Here is a 19,832-nt window from a genome sequence, read left to right on the forward strand (position 1 = left end):
TATTCTATTATAGAATAATCATTTAAAAAAAGCTAATTTTCGCGCAGTAACAGTTCAGCATTCTTCAGCATTGAAAAATCGCATTTATCAATTCGCACAAATACAATGCCAAGAATGAAGACAACAGGTTCAGCTGGTGCTCTTTACTGTAATGCATGAACTAATTTTTCAGCGGGGGCCGCTTGGAGCGCCACAGATCGCTGAGTTAGTGGCCGCTTGAGAGTGGGATGATGCTGGAGTGTGGGCTTCAATCAGCGCGTGTCTGAAGAGGAGAAGGGGGCTGAGCGCTTAGTGAAGTGAAGGAGGTGGAGACCAAACTGAGGATTCATAAAGACTGGAGTTGATCTCCTAGTTTTAAAACGCCGCTCTCAGTTCAAGCCTTAAAGTAGCGTAGAACTGGCTCACAAGCCACTTACTTTACACACGACGACTCGTCAGACAGAGAAGGTTCATTGTAACACTGCGGTTCAATTGTAGAAAGTTGAATGGACTTGATTATTGCACGGACGTCTCATTGTTTTTATTGACTTTTCAGGACGTCTGGGAGCTTTAACTTCCACACACTTGAAACGACCCGTTCTTATTGACAAGACCACTATAACGAACTGCCTTCGTGAAGATCTGATCTCCGTGTTTGGCCGGACTCGGATTTTAAAGACAAAGAAATAAGGAGGATCTTTCAAATGCAAAACTATATGTATGAGAAGGCGATGGCACCTGAAACAAGAAACGGAGGAACATCTACGTTAAATAACAACGGCGTAGACAACAACAAGAGGAAACTTTTAATAGTGCTAGATATCGTCTGCCTTATCCTGGGTAAGTCCTTCATAGAGAAATATTGAAACAATGGGGAAACATCAATGCATTTATTAGCCTGTATCATCTGCACAGTTGCAGATTGCTAAGGAGATGGAGTGTGCAACTAAACAGTTACACACTCTATGCACTCCTGTTTTTTTATTTTTAAGACCATTTTTTTTAGATACAACTCGGCTAAACATGATTTGTAATGCATTATTATAGTGACTGCAGTTACAAATCGCTTAGTTCTACACTCTGTAAATAATTATTTGTTTATTTTAAAAAAAAGTCAAAAGGACATGCACAAAATAAAAATCTGTTAAAACGATATAAAGCATTTAGTGCATACATGTCATGTTCAAGGTGCATCAGATGGAGAATTGTAGTCCAGATGATGTTTTGTCTCATTATGTATTTTGAAAATGACATAATGGTGCAAAAACATTGGGCTATTTTTTGTAACAGCATTGCTATCTTGGTAGACAGAACAATAACCGTTAAAAGTCTTATCTCAGACAATAGTATGACAAAAGTTGGCGTTTTCCCTGATGTAGACCAGTTTTAAGTTCTTCCTTGTTTACAATCCATCAACTTTGCAAGAAACAACATTTTAAAAGGTTTAATGTATGCTTTCTCACATTTCATATGAAGCGAGGAGTTGATGTGAACATTGGGTCCTTTGCGCCTAGTTGACATCTTTCGAAGTGGCATATGAACATGCTTATTATGGTTAACCAATCACTTGCACGTAACAGAATAATCTGTAGTCAAAACAAGTTCTGTAAACATGACTTCGTGTTCACAGCTTTTAAGAGTAGTGATGTTACTGATTTCAGGGCTGTTTTTTCTTTTAAACACTCACAGCTGTGAGGTTTATTCTGACTGTGATATATGTAAATTGCTCCCATGTGCATGTGCATCTTTGTTCTTGGCACAAATACGAAGTCATTTTAATAGAACCAACACATGCTGTAATCTCGTCAATGTTTATTGTGCTCCCCTTTAAGATTTAGGTTTGTCATCTCAGCACGACATTGAGAATTTGGAAAATGAGGGGTACATCGGGGGCCCAGTGTTATGTTATGATGTCTAGTGGTTACAGTTCTAGGCTGCAAACCAAAGGTTGTAGGTTCAAACCTGCAGAGGTTGATCCTCTGAGCTCTTGAGCAAGACACTTAACCCCAGATCGCTCCAGAGAGATTCTTTTTTTATATAAAGTAAAATTAACATTAATAATTTCTTTCTTGGTGAACTGTAGCAGGCGGCTTTTCGTTCAGATGCCTGGAAACAATCACAGCATCGGGTTCTCATCTTTCCTCAAAGCCTGTCAGTTCAAACCCTCCTTCGGAATGATGGGATTAACAAACTTCAGCCCTCAACTTTACACATTCTCTCAAAATGACCCTCCAACCAAACCCCCCCCCCCCGCCAGCTGGCATTTAACTCCGGCCACAGCATCATATCAACTTTCTCTCTCGATTTTAGAGGCAGAACAAGTCCCGGTCCTTTTGTCCCCAGGAATGCGGGTTCGAATGGCTTAAACATGCCGCTTTAGGGAAACGGGCTAAAGCTTTGTAAGCAATTAGAGTCTTCGGCTTAAAACGCCCGCGAACCTTTGACGGCAATGAACAACGGTTGTCCTGCTTTTAGAAAAAGATGACACGTTGCAGCAGGTGGAAATAGAAGCGGGGAAATATCTGTGAGCGATGTCAGACATTGCAACCAGGGGTGTTTAAAAGCATTTCCATAGAACTTGCGCTCCCAAATTAGACGTTAATTGGAAGTTCTCTGCTAATAACTTCCCTTTTTGCTTTACAATAAAGCTGCTGCTTAATGAAAACGAACACCCAGGGCTTCCTGTGCGTGTTTTGCAGCCCTTTTAAAGCGCAACCAAAATGAGACGTGCAGTCATATGTGGCTTACATGTAGACACGTAAACATACACGCCATATGGAACGAATAACCTAAGAACACAATATCTTCTGTTAGATCAAGTTATTTGCATGTCATGTTTAAGACAAGAGGGCTCGGTTTGTTTTGTGTTGTTTGGGGTGGGGGGTGTATGTGAAAGAGTGGAGTCGCATTTGGAGGGATTTGAAAAGGATGGGTGAAGAATGTCTATTACTGAATGGGCTTTGTTAGCGCTGTCGCTGCGGCCCATCCAGAGATCAGCCACTTCAGGTTCCATCTGTTGAGGAGATCTGCATGTTATCAAAGTCTGTCTCTCTGATGTCTGATAACCACCTCCGGGCAGGCTCTCAGTTACCGCTTTATTGCAAGAATTTACTACAAACGTTAATGTTTACACATGCGATACATTCTCACCGAGACCGGCGATGCTTTGTTCCTTCTCATTAGTAGTTTATCACTATGGGCATTGTATCCGCAGTGTGTCTAATGCATTATGAATGTTAATGAACCCTAAGAGAGCAGCCAGACGGATCGTAGTATGTTTAGCGTTGCCTCCTGTTGAGATTAAGCAGAGAAGCTGCAGCCCAGCTCATTTGCATACAGTAGTTATAGTAACGCAAAGGAGGCGTGTCCCCTTATGTCACTCCCCCCTGAGGGTGTCTGGAGTTGCGAGTCGCCCGCATTCCTGCCCATGCCACTGATAGCTGAAATACTTAACATACAGATACAAACACCCACCCAGGCTTTTCTCTCACCCTCTCCTTTATTCTTTGTGGGTGGCTGAGAAGCTGTTTTTACTTAAGTTTTCTTTCGGGATGTCAGTGTTTTGCTTGAGTAAATAGTTGTGATTCAAATTTACTTTTTATTCATGTGTGAAGATCAGGAAAACATTTCGAGGCATGTTTCTCCAAATGTGTAACAACAGATACTTTTATGATGCATTGATACTTTCCAATTGTATACATATGAGATAACCAAAATGAGATAACTCCTAAAACAGGCTTTTTTGTGGAAAATGTATGATTTTTTTGTATTTAAATTATAACTGGGCATGTTTCTGACATGAATTGTGAGATTCACCCTAATATGCATCATATCAGTTTAGGATATTTGTATTGTTCAAACTCCACAGATGCAGAGCAGACATCACGACTTGCTCATGATATTTAATACAGTTTCAGCTGGTCTGAAAGATTCACCCAGGCTGGTTCCTGGAGCCTCTCCTAGGAGGCATCAGTTTCTAAAAGAGTTTTCTTGTTTACATGCTGGGATGGAAAAGAGAACTTCTCGCTATTAGATATCACCACAGTCTAAACTCACATTCACCGAGAACTACCTGGCCCTTAGTGTCTCAATATTAGTCATCTAACCTCGTGAGAAGATCAAAGCTGAGGAAAAGGTTTGGCTCGCGTGATTTCTGGCTGTTTTTAGCCGCTTTTAACTTCTCCTTCATCCGTGGCATTCCAAGAGGGCGATGGTAGAGTTATGGAGTGCCAGAAAATCCTTTGGGAGTCTCTCTCGTATGGGTCGGACTGCATTAGCCTCCACCTCTGAAGCTGAGAAGGTCTGGTCCACCTCTATAAATATTTTCCAGAATTTCTCGAATTCTTCATCGCCGACCAAGGGCGGCCTCCACTGAAGTGACATCTGGCATAATTTGCAGTCGGCATGTATGCGGGGCAAGCTCAGGAAAGGGAGGGAAGAGGAAAAGGTACTAGACCCCACTCCCGTTTTCTTCACTCCGACTCTTTCGTCTAGGTGTGGCCAGCTGTGCTGTGAAACGTGATTCCCCCTCTTTTTCTAGGCCATTTCCCAGAGTCTCGAACCCTCCCTTTTTCTCTCATTCACAGGGTGTAATTGAAGTCGACCGTCTAAAGCTGCCACATGGTGTGCAGGAAAGACTTTGACTGGCTGTAGCTGTCAGTCAGACAGGCTGATAAAGTCTTTTTGAAGTAATAGTACATTATCTTCTTCTGTTGTGACGCCCTGATGTTTACACAGCTGTACTTTCTTGAAGCAGCTATTTTGTACATTAAAAACTCAACCGGATGAAGTTGCTTCAGTTGACAGACATTTTGTCAAAATATTTGAACTTGTGTTGTGTATCTTACATCCCGTATTTTCTTGAGCAGAACTTCGAAGTAGCTTCACCTGAGTTTGACCATAACGGCGATGTATCGGAGCATGTTTGCTACCTACGAAGCCACGGGTCCAATGGCAACTTGATGGTACAGTGTCATTTCCTGTCCCATCAAATGGAAAGTTGTTTGTTAGTAAGGATAATTTCCCTTTGGTAAATTTTCATGCCAATTACATAATGATTTGCCACATAAGATGATACAAAAATCCTTCATTGCCTCTAACGTAATGTCAAGCTGTGTTCTTTGTAACCGGACACAGGGTTTCCGTAGTTCCTCAGAAGCTGCTAATGGCTGCCGCGCCTCCGCAAATCTCTGGAAAGTGATGTAAAGAGTCGCTCAGACCCGGAGGGAGCTGTATTTTCTAATAGTCAGCATTAGGGCTTGGGGGTTACAGTATGACGTAGGAATGAGTTCCATATGAGTGCTCTCAGTGTACAGTAGAGTCGTCTGGGGCTCAGATGAAGTCCTAGACTACACCGTCTCGACCTCACCACTAGTAATGACGAGGCTGTCAAAACATAGTGCCCACGCTGTGTGTTTGTGTTGATATAAGGGCACATGTGTGAGTGCACCATGTGTCTGAATATTTGTACAAGAACCTGTCAGGGTGTTTGTGTATGTCTAAGTGTGTGTGTGTATGTAAGAGAGGCTGGTTTCTGAGGTTACATGCCATATGGTTTAATTATATGCTTGAAGAGTTTATATGACAAAGTGGCCTGCTCTAGGTAGCAATTACACAGGCAGACATGAGCATGGGTGACCATCATTCGGCTGTTTAGACTGTGTGTTGGGGGGGTTGTAGGTTTGTCCATACTTTAACCTAATACTTAGAAAACGTGCACACAAATGTAGCAAAACATGTTGATTTGGAAAGTGGTTTTAGTTAGTAGTCATGCCTGTTTGAAAAACTCAAAAGTGAGCTAGATCATCCTTAATTGACAATAGTGGAATAATGTACTGTTCAGGTTAGCTTTAAGGATAGCCCCCCCTTCAGTGGAACAAAAAATAACATATTTTGCGAAATGTCTGGTTTTGTCCATACAATTGAAGTCAATGGGCTGGTTTGGTTAGCGACATTCTTCAAAATATCTTGTAATGACATGTGGGTAAATATTTTTTTATTTTGGGTGAACTTTGCCTTTAAGTGTAGGGTGTAGTAAATATCCTTATCTTCATTTGATAACAATTGAGTTTGTGAGAGGTATTCGCTTCAATCGGAACTAAGTTTGGAGGACTCCTGCTGTTTTTGTATGCTTTTCTACGAGGTAAACGCACAAATGATGTGTTTGTTTATTCTCTGTGTAATTGTAGTCTATTTCCTCTCGCTGGTCTGTATTGTATCCTGTCAGCCATTGTTTCTGCAAATGAGCCATTGTGTGTACGAGTATCAGCTAGTCAACGGCAGAAGCTGTTAGCGCCATAACTCTTCTAATCCACACCACAGAACATTCATCCTCGGCACACACAACTAGATTGTAATTCCAGGGTGTACAGAGGAATGTGACTTTCTGGAATGTGTGTGTGTGTGTTCAAAATCTTGCTTGTGTGTCTGAAATGGGATTTATTAAAATCCTGTGTGGGCATGTGTAAAACCTTATCTAGAACCAAAAGCCCAATGACCAAGGATGACCTTGCCACCCTCACACACCAACCTTTCTCTCTCCCTCTTTTAACTTTTTCTGGGTCATATGGATTAAGTCCAGGGTGCTCTGCATTCCTCATTGTAAACCTAGCTGGCCCCTGAAGGGCAGTCACCTTCTGGTCATTCATATGCTAATAAGACCTGTGTCATTAAAGCTAATATTGTAATGTGCTGGATAATACCCAGATGAAACACTATTCAATGGACCTTAAATATAGCCTGGTTAAAAAATTGATGTTGATCCCCTTAGGAATTAGTCCCCTTAGGAATATTTACCTAAAGTCTGTCACTTTAACTGCATTCAAAACCTGTATGACATTTTCTTCTGTGGAACAAAAAAATATATTTTGCGAAATGTCACAGTGGTTTTGTTATCTGTACAATGGCAGGCCAATGTGGTGTGGTTATAAACATTCTTCAATTCTTCATTGTTCAATTCAATTTTTGACCCTCATCGACAACTGCTTTTTCAGATTAATTTTATTAAAAAAATAGCATGGATATGCAGGTCTGTACAGTGCAACATATATTTACAAAAAAACGGTCTGTGCTACGAAAAAGTGTAATAGTGTTGTTTGTGTGAAGTGCATTGTGAATATGAATCCTGCTTGCAACTTTTGGATCTCCTAATTCCAATCAAATTTTTTTCCTTTTTCCACTTTTAATTTATATAGATGTATAAAAACATACCTATATAATATATACGTTTAGTCGTATATAAAGTAAATCATTTTCTCACGCCTGGTGATGTTACCTGGTGGATGGAGTAGTGCAGGAGAACAATGCAATGATCATTTACACATTGCTCTTTTATGCAAAAGTGCACACTCACAATAACAGCTAAAGTTTATACACATATTTATACACTGTTTATGTACACACTGGGAATAAAATTACAGATAAGAATGCTGTAATGGACACACAGAATCTGGAACACATGCATTTCCATGAAATCCTGGTATATTCTCTCACACACACCACAGAAAAAGACAAATCTAAATGCAGCTCTCTGGTGAAGTGTTGATTGCTACGTGAAGACAATTTAGTTATAGTGTGACCGTCTGCTTCCCATGAGCTTCAGGGCAGGGTGGGAGAAAGGAGCAGTCTTTTCCCCACTGAAGATGCTCACAGGCAGGTTGCTGGGGACTTGGTTAACCCCTAAACTCATGCACCTCCAGGGTTTGACTGACTTTTAGGGTCTAGGAAGTGGGTGCAGGGACGAAAAAATTGATGGAGAGAAAAGAAGACATCTCCTCCTAGCTACAGGGGTTTATTGCGTTTTTTTTTTTTTTTTTTTTGGCTTTGTTGATGAAATACTAAAAAGAGGCTGAGAGGAGTTGTTCATTTGTTTAATTGCACTTTTCCGTGGGAGGAAAAAAGACTGAATTTGATCTTTGAACCTGGAGAACTGAGTAGCAGTTGTACAGTACGATCAATATTTCCTCACCTAAAGGCAAAACAAGCAGACCCAGCAATGAACGTGACACACTTGGCGCATTACAACCCTTTGCTGCTTGATTTATTTAAATCTCCAGACTTTCATTTTGGCATTGTTGAACCCATTTACTGCATGATTTAAATAAATGCCAAAACCCTTGTTTTCTTAAAAAAAAACGCTGTAAATCTCAATTATGTGCTCTCAAATCTTCTTTTAGTGTAATGTATAATTTACTAGGCTATGTGGAGTGGGTGGGGATGCAATCTAAAAGGTAAAATAACAGAACAGCTTTGACACGTTTCCATTATGCAATGACATGTATGTCTTTTTAATACACATTTCAGTGGGGAATGTTTGTTAAACACTTAGAGGATCGTATGAACAGATGCTGTGTTAATAATTCTCCTTTAGTAAACCCTTTTGGCATATGTTTGGGACGTGTGAGGTTCACAGATACTATCGATTCCAAATAATATGCAAGATGGGAATTAGTGTGGGCTCAGATTTCATACTAAGTTCATTAAGCTTATTTAATTTCATTGGTCAAAGAAAAAAGGCAGACGAATGGCAGGAAGAACCTGCCCCAACAGGCGTTACATGCTGTACACTGAATGTAAAGTAATAGTGAATTTTAATAAGGTCATTTCTTTAGCAAGATGCTGATGTTTGTGGTATCAAGACCACAGGCTGCCCGTTTAGATGCCTGTGTAAAAGGGCACGGCTCTGGCGAGTAAAAATTGCTGTGCGTAAGCATATGTTTTGAGCTGGGGCCCGGTCCCAGAGCCTATCTGATGTATTGAGAGAGTGAGAAAGGTAGGATTGCCAATGTGCACAGCTATGCTGACTTCAGCAGCTTGCACAGACAATAATGGAACGATGCAGAGAGAGAACAGATGTGCCTAAGCTCTTGGTCATGAACCAAACAAACATTTGTGTGTTTAGTTTTTCTTTAAAAAAATTCAGTTCCTCTCACTGTGTCCAAACCAGGCTTGATAAACCACAAATTGTTTGATATCTTGCACCTCTTTTCTGAGTTTTAAACAGCTCAAATTTTGTTTGTTGTTTGCTTGATATTGGTGGCCCCACACATAGGGGAAAATCATTGGCTCACATTGCATACATCAAACCTGCTCTGACGGACTGCAGTTGTGTCACTTTGCGGCGGCATCTGTCCATTGGTAACATCAAACAAAAAGTTGCCGTGATGTTGAACATGTGTCCCTAGTTAGGAAGTGCAGAAAGAAGGTATTGATTGGATCAAACTGAGTAGGTCAGACCAGAAAAGGGTTAGTAAGTTTAGGTTGACCCACATTGGTCAGTATTGGATTGTGCAGTTGTGTTCATCAGTATTAGTCTATTTCTAATATGAATAGCTGTAAATGATCGATCATGAGTCAGGGTTTAGCATGTGGGTGAGTGCCTCTGTGCCCAATATGGGCAGTAGATGTGCAGAGTGCCAAAGAGACCACACATTCCAGAGGTCACAGTTCATAGGTCAGAGGTCACGGAAAACATTAATCTTCTTTGTGTGTGTATGTGCATGTGTGTGTTTTACTGTTTAGTCTGTGTGAGTTTTGTAGATTATGTGTCTGGCTGCCAGAATGGATCTGTGTGCGTTTTGGAAATGTCAATCAAGTCGAAATACACCTCCGACTTGGGAGGAATCCCAAACAGGGCGGTCTCATTCCAGTCAGCAAGTGCATAAACTTTTATAAATGGCACACATGCAAACACAATAGGTGTGCCAAAATACAGGTTTCCAACATTTATTTGGCAACAGTGGGTTGCAACAATTTAACCAACTGACTTGAAGGGAAAGTTCACCCCAAAACTATAATTATTTTAATTATTAACTGTCATTTGTATGTATGAGTTTCTCCTGCAGAACACTAAAGAAAATATTTGAAAGAATATTGATAGCCGAACAACATTGACCATCGTTGACTTCCATTGTATAGACGCAAAACCACTGGGAGATTTCTCATAATATCTTCCTTTGTGTTCCACAGAAGCATGAATCATATGCAGGTTTTGAACAATACGAGGGATAATGAATAACAACTAAATTATTCGATGAATTGATTGATTCAGAATGGGTGACACTGTTTACCAGTTTACTTACCAATGATTCCTATATCTCATAATCCTTTAAGTAGTTTAATTGCTAAAACATCGCGTTAGTGAAACCAAAATCACAGGATTTACAACAAACACGCACACACCCGTTAGCACACACTGTTCTAAAAATAAAGCTTCCTAATGTGACGCTCCATTGCATTTCAAGAGGCACACACTCTCTCCTCCACTCACCATCTCCCTTCCTCCGTTTACCTTTCTCCCAGTAATTGATGAAGCCCTCTACTAACGGTTCCCTCGTTCACAACAGGGGGGCTCTATCTTTTGTTTTGGCCTTTAGTGTTTCAGCCAATGAGAGTCTCATGAGAGCTGGACATGAGCCATTCATTCTCAACAGAGCGATTCCCACAGGGGCTGCATGCCCATTCTCTCTCACTCGGCATCCTCCACAGGCTCTCACATTGTGTGAAGGTCTTGGCCACAAGCCCTCGGCAGATCACCAGTGATAAAGCCATCAATGAAGCTGAGAGCTAAACAACTAACCCCCAATGGCCTCCAAGGACATAATTGTATTCCTGACCGCCAACATGCTACACTAAATTGATTCTATTCTTGGGTACTGTCATGCTTACATTGTTACCTGAAGGTGTAGTCCTGACTGCTGCCATTGTGGATTAAGCACAGTTGGAAAGGTCTTACCTCGTATCAGGTGTTAACCCCAGACTCACTGTGTCCTGTCGGGACTCAGGTTGCACTTTGAGGTTGTTGAAGGGTGTGTGACCAACATGTTCTGGAGCCAAGAGTTACAGAACATCCTGCAATTAGAAACAAGAGAAAAAGTCATGATGTTGTACCGACTGTACATGTGAAATGAATCGGCATTACTTGACTCATTCACTGATCACTCCCTGTAAACCCTATCTAAAATGATTTCCTTAGATTTATTATTAAATTAATTTTGTGTAAAAGGTGCCCGGTGAGGTGACAGGCAAGCCCCTCATATAGAGGGACTTTCCTTACATTATATGAATAGTTTCTATTTACATTCTTGCATTTGGCAGATACTCTTATTCAGATATTATCTAGAATAAGTGACATACAGTGCATTTAAAGTGACAATTTACCCAAAAATTGTTGAACACAAAAGAAGACATTTTGAAGAATGTAGGACAGCAAACACTTCTGGGGCACCATTGTTTTTTCCTACTGTGGGAGTCAATGGGGGTTGAGATCTGTTTGGTTATAAGCATAATTCCAAATATCTTTCTCTGTATTCATCAGAACAAAGAAATGTAAACACATTTGGATCAACTCGAAGATGAGTAAATACATTTTTGGGTCAAGTATCCCTTTTAAAAAACACATAACCTTTGCGCTGCTAAAATAATAGTTTACCAGTCAAGCTACAAGAATAGTTTTCACAGTCATTTTATTATGTCGGTAAGAGCCACGATGCCTTAAATTTGGTACCCAATGCAAGACCCTCTTAGCAACTCCGAAAGATGCTAGCTGTCACTCTGTAACAGACACAACCACCATGTGTTTGATGTGGCACATGGGTTTTGTAGTGTGGTTTCTAGTTCAAAGAATTTACCTTGGCATGCGTGTGTGCATTTGCTGATTTGGGGAAATGAAAGACATTCTGACACATTTCTGTTGTCGTACTCGCCGCTTGCTTACCTCAGATCCCCACTGCACTGAAACTGTCACGCTATAACCTTTAGATGAGTTGTCATCTGTACCAGTGGTAGCTGCAGTGTGATTCTTACCTAATATAAAAGGTCAAGTGTGTAAGTATTAGGAGGATCTATTGACATAAATGCAATTTAATATACATAACTATGTCTTCAAAGGTGTATAAACACCTTTTATTACCTTAGAATGAGCATTTAATGTCTACATACAGCGTTGATCCCCTTCCATGGAATTTACCATGTTTTTTCTACAGAAGCCCTACATGGACGAACAGATCTACAGAGAGTGTTTCGTAAATTCGGTATCTCCTTCGACAAAGAAGCAAACACATAAAGATGTCTTAGTCCTGTCTCAGCCGCAGTGCTTCGAAAGGGAGGGGTGGAGTCAGCCTTTGGTACCAATTTGTAGCTTCACCATTAGATGTAGCTAAATTTATGTATTTTTATATTAAAATATTTGTGACTTTAAGAGGTTCTCAAGTTTGCCGTCTGTGTTTATTTTATTGTGCGTAAGCACTATTCATTCAGAAGGAGAGTTTGACCTTCGTATCGTCCTCAGGGCCATGGCCCCTGACAGGAAGACCTTTCCTCAATACACATCTTTTATGACTTCTTCGGTCGTATCTTTGTTCAACGTTGACAGATCAGTATTTAATTCTCAATGAGAGCTTCTGCTGTCAATGCAATTTACTTTCACTTCATCACACAGTCAATACCACAACTTCCTTAAGAGCTGTTATGTCTAGGAGCTTTGAAAGAAAGGTCAAATGTTTAGGTTATTGTGTTGTCGCTGAAGAGCAAATGGATAAATATTCTAGATATATCAACAACTTTTTTAACGCTTAAATATAAGTATAAACTGATGTGTATTTCTTTGTGTTGTTATTCTCGATTACTCAATTTATCTTTAGTTTATGCTGAAGGTGATGACTTCTTTAATCTTGAAATTTGCTTTCATCAGACTCCACAAAAAAAAGTAACATTGGCTTTAACTAGGTGCCATGACCCTGTTGAATGAAACTAACCCATAAAAATTACAGTTTATACATATTCACACAAGCACATGTAAGATCTATGACTGTGATAATGAAACACAATTGTTTCCCTTCGGGCTACATGCCTGCATCACCAGGCCATCAATAGTAGATTGGGCCCGATAACAATCGTCCAGTTTTTAGAACAGATTTCCGTTCTCCCCTATCGGCATCTGGTTGCCTGTAGCAACTTACTGGCATCTTGCCCTTTACTGTGCTAGGCCGTAAATGCTGCATGCCCACATCTGATAAGGCAAATAGAAAGATTTTCCCCGCAATACAGCACACAGCAGCCCAGTTTTGACAGTTTTTCTGTATGTGTGCGGTGCTCCATTTTGGCCTCTGGTTGTTTTTCATTATCCTTTTATTGAGCGTTAAGTCAGGGGCCGAATAAAGAGTTCGTGCACATTGAACCCAGCGGCCCTCGACACTGACACCTTTTTGACTATGAAAGGCATTTGTTCATTGTAATACAAACTTGTTTTTGCGAAAAATATGAATATTCATGCTGTTGTTTTAAACACAATGATAGGATTTTACACATGGCTTCCTTGCCACTAGGATATTTATCTGTTTAACTTGGACTGCTCTCTCTTTGTGTTTGTAAGTCATCACTCTGTAGCTGTGAGTCTTTGGGTATGGCCATGTGTCCATCGTAAATTAGAATTTATTTCTATTTAATTAAATTTGCACAGACAACAGACTAGTGTTTTTCTCCCATTTCCTCTCTCTTTTTTTTCTGTCACAGTTACTGAAGCAGTTAGCTTATTATAGTTGTAAATAAATTTACCTAAAAAATTGTTATAGTTATTTTGAATTTGGAACATGGTGGTCAATAAATAATTATTGAACCTATATGTTTGGGTATAATTTATTTGTTTTATAGAGAGGGAAATGCATGACATGTGATTCAAACCTGAGTCTACCACATGAACATCACCGCTTAAAATGTCTGAAGCAAGAGTGTTAAGTTCTAGAATCCAGTGAATTCTCACCAAAAACCGAGAAGTGTTCCAAGTAAAGCTGTGCTTCAGATTCTTTGTAGTAGTTGCCACAAAGATGCCCATTATAATTGATCCAAAAAGCTGAAGAATGAGAAAGAAAGAGTGACTGAAGAATGGGCAGAGGCCGGCATACCAGACAACTCTCATGGTGATGACATGGGCAGTAGAAACAACAGCGTACTGGCTGGATGAGGGCTCTCCGCCAACATCATTGGGCACAGACAGACGTCCTTTCACAGACAGATGGAAGCAATGTGTTGATCCACACACACACACACGCGTGTGAAATTTTCTGACTTATTTAGATTTAAGAAGTATATATTATGGTGACCACCAAAACTGTGCCAATTCTGCTCCGGTACACAGCCCATGATTTAGGCTTGTTTACCATTCGGTTTTATACATATGGCACATATACACACACCTTAACAGAAATGAATCCGCACATCTGCTGTCTAATCACAAACATGCATGCACAAGTGATGAAATTTGATCGCTAGGTTTTCGTTTTTTTCCAGACCCGCTAAGTGTATTTGACCTTGTGGTCAAAGTGGGTCTGAAAAGATCACAAGCAGCGCCGGGGAGGAATTTGCGTCTACGTCTGTGTGCGTTTCCAGACGGTGTAACCTAGGTTCATGGGTTCCCTCCACCCATTCTCACAACGTGAGTTTGAATTGGCTAAGCCTCCGTAATGTATCATCTAGCGTTTGATTATAACATCCGCCGCTCAAGCACCTGTGAGAAAACTCGTACCTCCCGAAGCCTTGCGTCTTTATTTGTGCAGGTGCAGAAAGTGTCTAATGTCTTTAATTCTGGAAATGGCATTTGCTATATTGCATTCAGGATACATTTATCAGTTCATGTGTTTCCCTGGGAATCGAACCCACTACCTTGCAGTTGTTTGCACTGTGCTTTACAAGTTGGGCTGCAGCTGTAAAGAACATTTTGATCTTGTGAGGTGTAGCACTTGACATTGTCCGCCACCTTGTGTTTTAAAACCACAACATTTTCTTTTCAGCTTGTTTGAATGTTATTTTGCACTCTACCTAAGAGCATTGTCATGTAGTTTTTGAGGTTACAGGCTTAGATTTATGTTGTTGAAGAAAAGCCAAGAGGCCCTGAGGATAGCCCAAGGAACGTTGTTTTACACATTGTGCCTGTTCCCAAAGCTGGTCTGATCTTACATCTTAAAGGTTTGGTTTACGGCATGCATGTATGCGTTTTAAAAAGGCACCAGTTACCGAGACTGCCGTCGTCTCGCTCTCTCTAACCACAAAAACCCAACGCCCCCCTTCCTTCTTTTTTGCTCCAAACAACGTTCCAGAAATTTGGGTGGTCAGCGTAAGCGAAGCTTTGTTTTTCTAGCTATTCGCACATTTTACAGTCCTTCAAGGGGAACTTTCAAAGTCCCACCACAAGTTTGAGTTTGATGTTTAGTTTGCTTTGATTTAGAAATATGTATTTATTTTTCCTGCTGTTGGCTGGACGTTGACAGTTGACGTGTGTTTTGCAGGAGGTGTGACATTTTAATGAGTCGGCCATTTTGGGCCGAGCTCCCAGCCTGGCATCTACCCATTTAATACACAAAAATACACTGATTTCTATATACACCCAACGAGTGTATGTTTGTGGATAATTTCTAAACAGGGAAACCTTCACAGTATACACTCACCTAAAGGATTCTTAGGAACACCATACTAATACTGTGTTTGACCCCCTTTCGCCTTCAGAACTGCCTTAATTCTAAGGGCATTGATTCAACAAGGTGCTGAAAGCATTCTCAGAAATGTTGGCCCATATTGATTGAATAGCATTTTGCAGTTGATGGAGATTTGTGGGATGCACGAAGCTCCTCTTCCACCACATCCCAAAGGTGCTCTATTGGGTTGAGATCTGTTGACTTTGGGGGCCATTTTAGTACAGTGAACTCATTGTCATGTTCAAGAAACCAATTTTAAATGATTCGAGCTTTGTGACATGGTGCATTATCCTGCTGGAAGTAGCCATCAGAGGGTGGGTACATGGTGGACATGGTCAGAAACAATGCTCAGGTAGGCCGTGGCATTTAAACGATGCCCAATTGGCACTAAGGGGCCTAAAGTGTGCCAAGAAAACATCCCCCACACCATTACATCACCGCCATAATTGCATTAATGAGAAATTCAACAGGTGTTCCTAATAATCTTTTAGGTGAGTGTACGTGTTTTTGGTTTTGGTCTTTGAACCATGAAGTGTCTCCATCGTGTTACTTGAAAAAGAACGGCATAAGCCAAAGTATTGTGAAAATGTTTTGGTAAAAGCGCAATTTTACCAAAGAGCACAAAAAAATCTGTAGCTCCATTCCAACACACGTAAGCTGTCTACCAAGACAGCATTTTAGGGGCACTTCCAATTGGACAAGATGTTGGACAATTTGATGCTATGTTGCATCTGTGTCACAAAGAACTAAACTGAACCTATTGATATGTTTGATGTTCAATACAAGGTCTCTTCTTTGTTAAATAAGTTATCTGAGATACACAGTGTTGTTTGCAAAAAAGCTTTGCTTAGAGGCATTAGGCTGCATTGTCTTTTGCTGTAAGCTACTTTGCTCTGACAATAGCCCTAAACCAATGCTGAAGGGAAAGGGAAGCTTCTCTTGCTACTTTGTTGCTTTGCGCAAATTACTTAAGTGGCAAACAGACAAACTGTTATATAGAGGCTATGTGTATTGGATACACAATACATTCTGTGCACGGCTCTTGTTATAGCAGCGTCACTTTGAGGTAGTGTTTTGTTTAAAACATTAGATAAAGAACAGATAACTTTTCTTTTAGCCTGTTTGCCGGATAAATGAACAATTAAATGTCTTTGAACAATGTTTTCAATTGTCATTGCGCAATTCCTTCCATTTCCTTTAAAGACCCTATGAAATAAAAATTTGAGATAATACAACTGTTTGCTTTGATGTAAATGCTTAGCAGTTTTAGCACTACTTTAACAGTTTTTATCATTTAAATTTTAGCATTTCCTTTTAGAGGGAAACACTGTAAAACAATTGATGACTCATCTTGCACTACACAGATTTGTATCCAATCATTTGCTCTCTAGAACTAATTGATTTCACAGGGTCTTTAACAGATGATTTTTTTGTTTTTTGCAAGCTTAATTAATGTTAAACAGTCCTACCCTCTCAGGTGAGTGAGTATCCTGACACCCATTGGCGGTATGTGTGTGTTTTTTGCGTAGTCATGCTGCCCTCGATGGTGTTGCATAAGTCGACTGTGCAGCCATACCAACGTGGGTTCTACTGCTCGGATGACACTATCCGCTACACCTATAAAAGCAGCACTGTGCCTTCTTCTGTGCTGACAGCTGTGGGCCTCCTCCTGCCCATTGCCAGCGTAAGTGCCCCACAGAGGGGCCTCAGACAGGGGACATGGGGCCAGGCGAGCAGGGCCATTGCATGGGAAATTAAGTCTTCTGAGAGAGTTTTTATAGGGTTACATTTCAAACAAGACACGTTTATAGCCGTGATATAACGGAGACTGCATTTAAATTATAGTGCCTTATGCCAGTCATAGGCAGACGTTAGCTAAGTGTGGTAGTACACTCTCTCCGAAACCAAAGTACCATGTCACACCCCCTCCCATGCCTGGTATTTCCCATAATCCTCGGCTGCCGTGTGCTGTGCTGTGCTATGCTGCTACCTGTGTGTGTCTTTCTGTGACTGACCTAAACACTCTCTCTATTTTTCTCTCTCGCCCCCTCTCTCTCTCTTTGTGTGTGCGTGTGTCGCTGTAGCTGGCCTGCCTTTCCTGATAATTGAAACTAGCACGATCAAGCCGTACCATCGCGGGTTTTACTGCAACGACGAGTCCATCCAGTACCCGTATAAAAACGGGGACACCATAAGCGATGCCGTGCTCTGTGCTGCTGGCATTCTAATTGCCATCCTGTCTGTAAGTTACTGTCTTATATATATATATATATATACCTCCAATCCATACCCTTCATCCCCCATTAAAGCATACAGATTAGTAAAATATGGAATAACTTTAAAAATAAATAATGACGAAATCATTCTCATGATCCCTTAAATCCATTAACCAGCATTCCCCATCTCATCTCTCCATTTAAAATATCTAAAGTAACTCAGTCAACTCACATCAAGGGGTTTATCGTGGTCAGGGCTAACTCTCTCTTTTTCTCTCTCTGTCTTCTCTATTTCTTTTTGCTGTGGTGTCTTATGTTTGCATGTGTTTTGACAAATTGCTGGTTTTGAGTGTTGTGTTGTTTTTTTGTGCTTTTGAAAAAAAGGAATTGTTATAAACGGCTATTCCTCTCAAACTGAAAATCTGTTTGATAATAACATAATAATAATAATAATAAATAGTTTGACAACAGTTTTCAAAAGCAAAAATACATTTAGCATAATGAAAACAAATAGTAAAAACTAAATGCTATTTTATTGTTATATTATTGGGGAATATTTTATTTCTTATGTTTTAAGGGGAAAGTTCACCCAAAATTAATTCCGTTATCATTAAATCACCCTATAGTCATTTCAAACTTGTAACTTTCTTCTGCAGAACACAAATGGAAGATATTTTGAAGAATGTTGGTACCGAACAACGTCCGGACCCATTGGTTTTATGTTCTTATATTAGAAGAAAATGGCTACTGCAATTGTTCGGTTACCAACATTCTTCGAAATATCGTCTGATATGTTCTGCGGAAGAGAAAAGTCATAAAGATTTGAAATGACAAGAGGGTGTGTAAATAATGACAAATGTAACATTTTTTGGGTGGACTATCACTTTAACATCCTATACAGAAAAGCCACATGGATTTCACATGTGCAGAAAAACACATGGAATATGTTCATGTAAAACCAATGTGAACACGTGACATTTTTTAAAAATCAATACTTTTTTAAAGAATAAATTAAGGATAATTAGACAGTTTTCTCCCCACAAATTTTCATTACAATAATGAAATAATAGGGCTGGGGTAATATGACTAAAATCATGGAGTGAATTAGTCAATTTAACATAAAAATAGAAAACATAATTAACATCACACTTCTTTGACCTTCTATGAATGCAAAACCTTTAAAAAAAACACTAAACAAAATGTAATCTAGTTCTAAAAAGATCTGAATGGGAAGTCAAACATAACCCCAGTGCTGAATGTTGAATAAGAGGTGTTGAATTCAGCCTCTGTGACAGCCGCCCCATGATTAGTCCTCAGCAGTCGTCCAGAGGACACGTTAGTCGAGAACCTAACAAGATCAAAACTTTTAGCTGTTGTGGAACACTGCCTACAAGAAAAAGTTTGACAAGGAAAACGAAACCCCTTGTGGAATAAAGTTGAGGAGATGAGGGAAGTGGTCTTAAAGCACAAGCCCCTAAACTCTGGAATAGAACCAAACCATGACTCCATGGAGATCTCGAATGGAGACATGCTTGCCTCACTGTCTGGGATAGACATGTTCCCATGCTCAGCAAATCTCCTGATTTAAACAAGGACTGTGTACGCATATATATGTGTGTGTGTGTTGGCAATCCTCACACAACTGAATTTAATTAGCAGTGTCTCCGGTCTCAGTTTGGTTAGGCCTCGGGGAAAACGAACTGCCTCCACAACGGCCCTCATCAACAGTTTAAACAGAGACAAAAACAGAGAGCAAGAGATAGCGAGTATCTCATTAGGCATGGTTTATGTACTCCATGACCCTAATTTACGTCCTGGTGGTTTCAAATGATGCAGACCTCAGTTTTAAATCGAACTGCTCACATGAAAGCCATATAACCTTCAAGAACATCATATGTTCCATATCACTAAAACGTCATTCAACAATGGGCAGGCCATGCTCAGTCTTGTTTTTTCTCTTCATCTTTTATACTCTTTCCATCATATCTGTCTTGCATTGGGCTTTTTTAACTTATATCATTGGCATGTATTACTAACCTCACCCTGCATGTTTCTGACTTGACCACACCAATTATGTTATGATACTTAACACATTCATGTTGGAGATTTGATTTACAATCACAATATGTTGTTATTGACTTTAAAACTCTGTTTCAGAATCTAGTTAGCTGCT

The 19,832-nt window shown here is 40.1% G+C and overlaps 1 protein-coding gene across 2 annotated transcripts in view; it reads left to right on the forward strand.

Moving 5' to 3' along the window:
• The first annotated feature begins 292 nt into the window (after window positions 1–292).
• The window catches only part of plpp3 (phospholipid phosphatase 3), a 37,798-nt gene continuing 18,258 nt past the window's right edge, over window positions 293–19,832 (forward strand). Inside the window, exons 1-2 of one of the 2 annotated variants that reach the window (XM_056764145.1) lie at window positions 293–819; window positions 16,973–17,127. In XM_056764145.1, coding sequence (XP_056620123.1) covers window positions 684–819; window positions 16,973–17,127 — 291 coding nt within the window. In that variant the 5' untranslated portion in view covers window positions 293–683. Of the gene's footprint in view, window positions 820–16,972; window positions 17,128–17,527; window positions 17,686–19,832 lie in introns of both variants that reach the window. The other variant, XM_056764144.1, reaches the window with a different exon arrangement.

This window comes from Triplophysa dalaica, chromosome 13 (genome assembly GCF_015846415.1).
Source record: "Triplophysa dalaica isolate WHDGS20190420 chromosome 13, ASM1584641v1, whole genome shotgun sequence".
In the NCBI taxonomy this organism is placed as follows: Eukaryota; Metazoa; Chordata; class Actinopteri; order Cypriniformes; family Nemacheilidae; genus Triplophysa; species Triplophysa dalaica.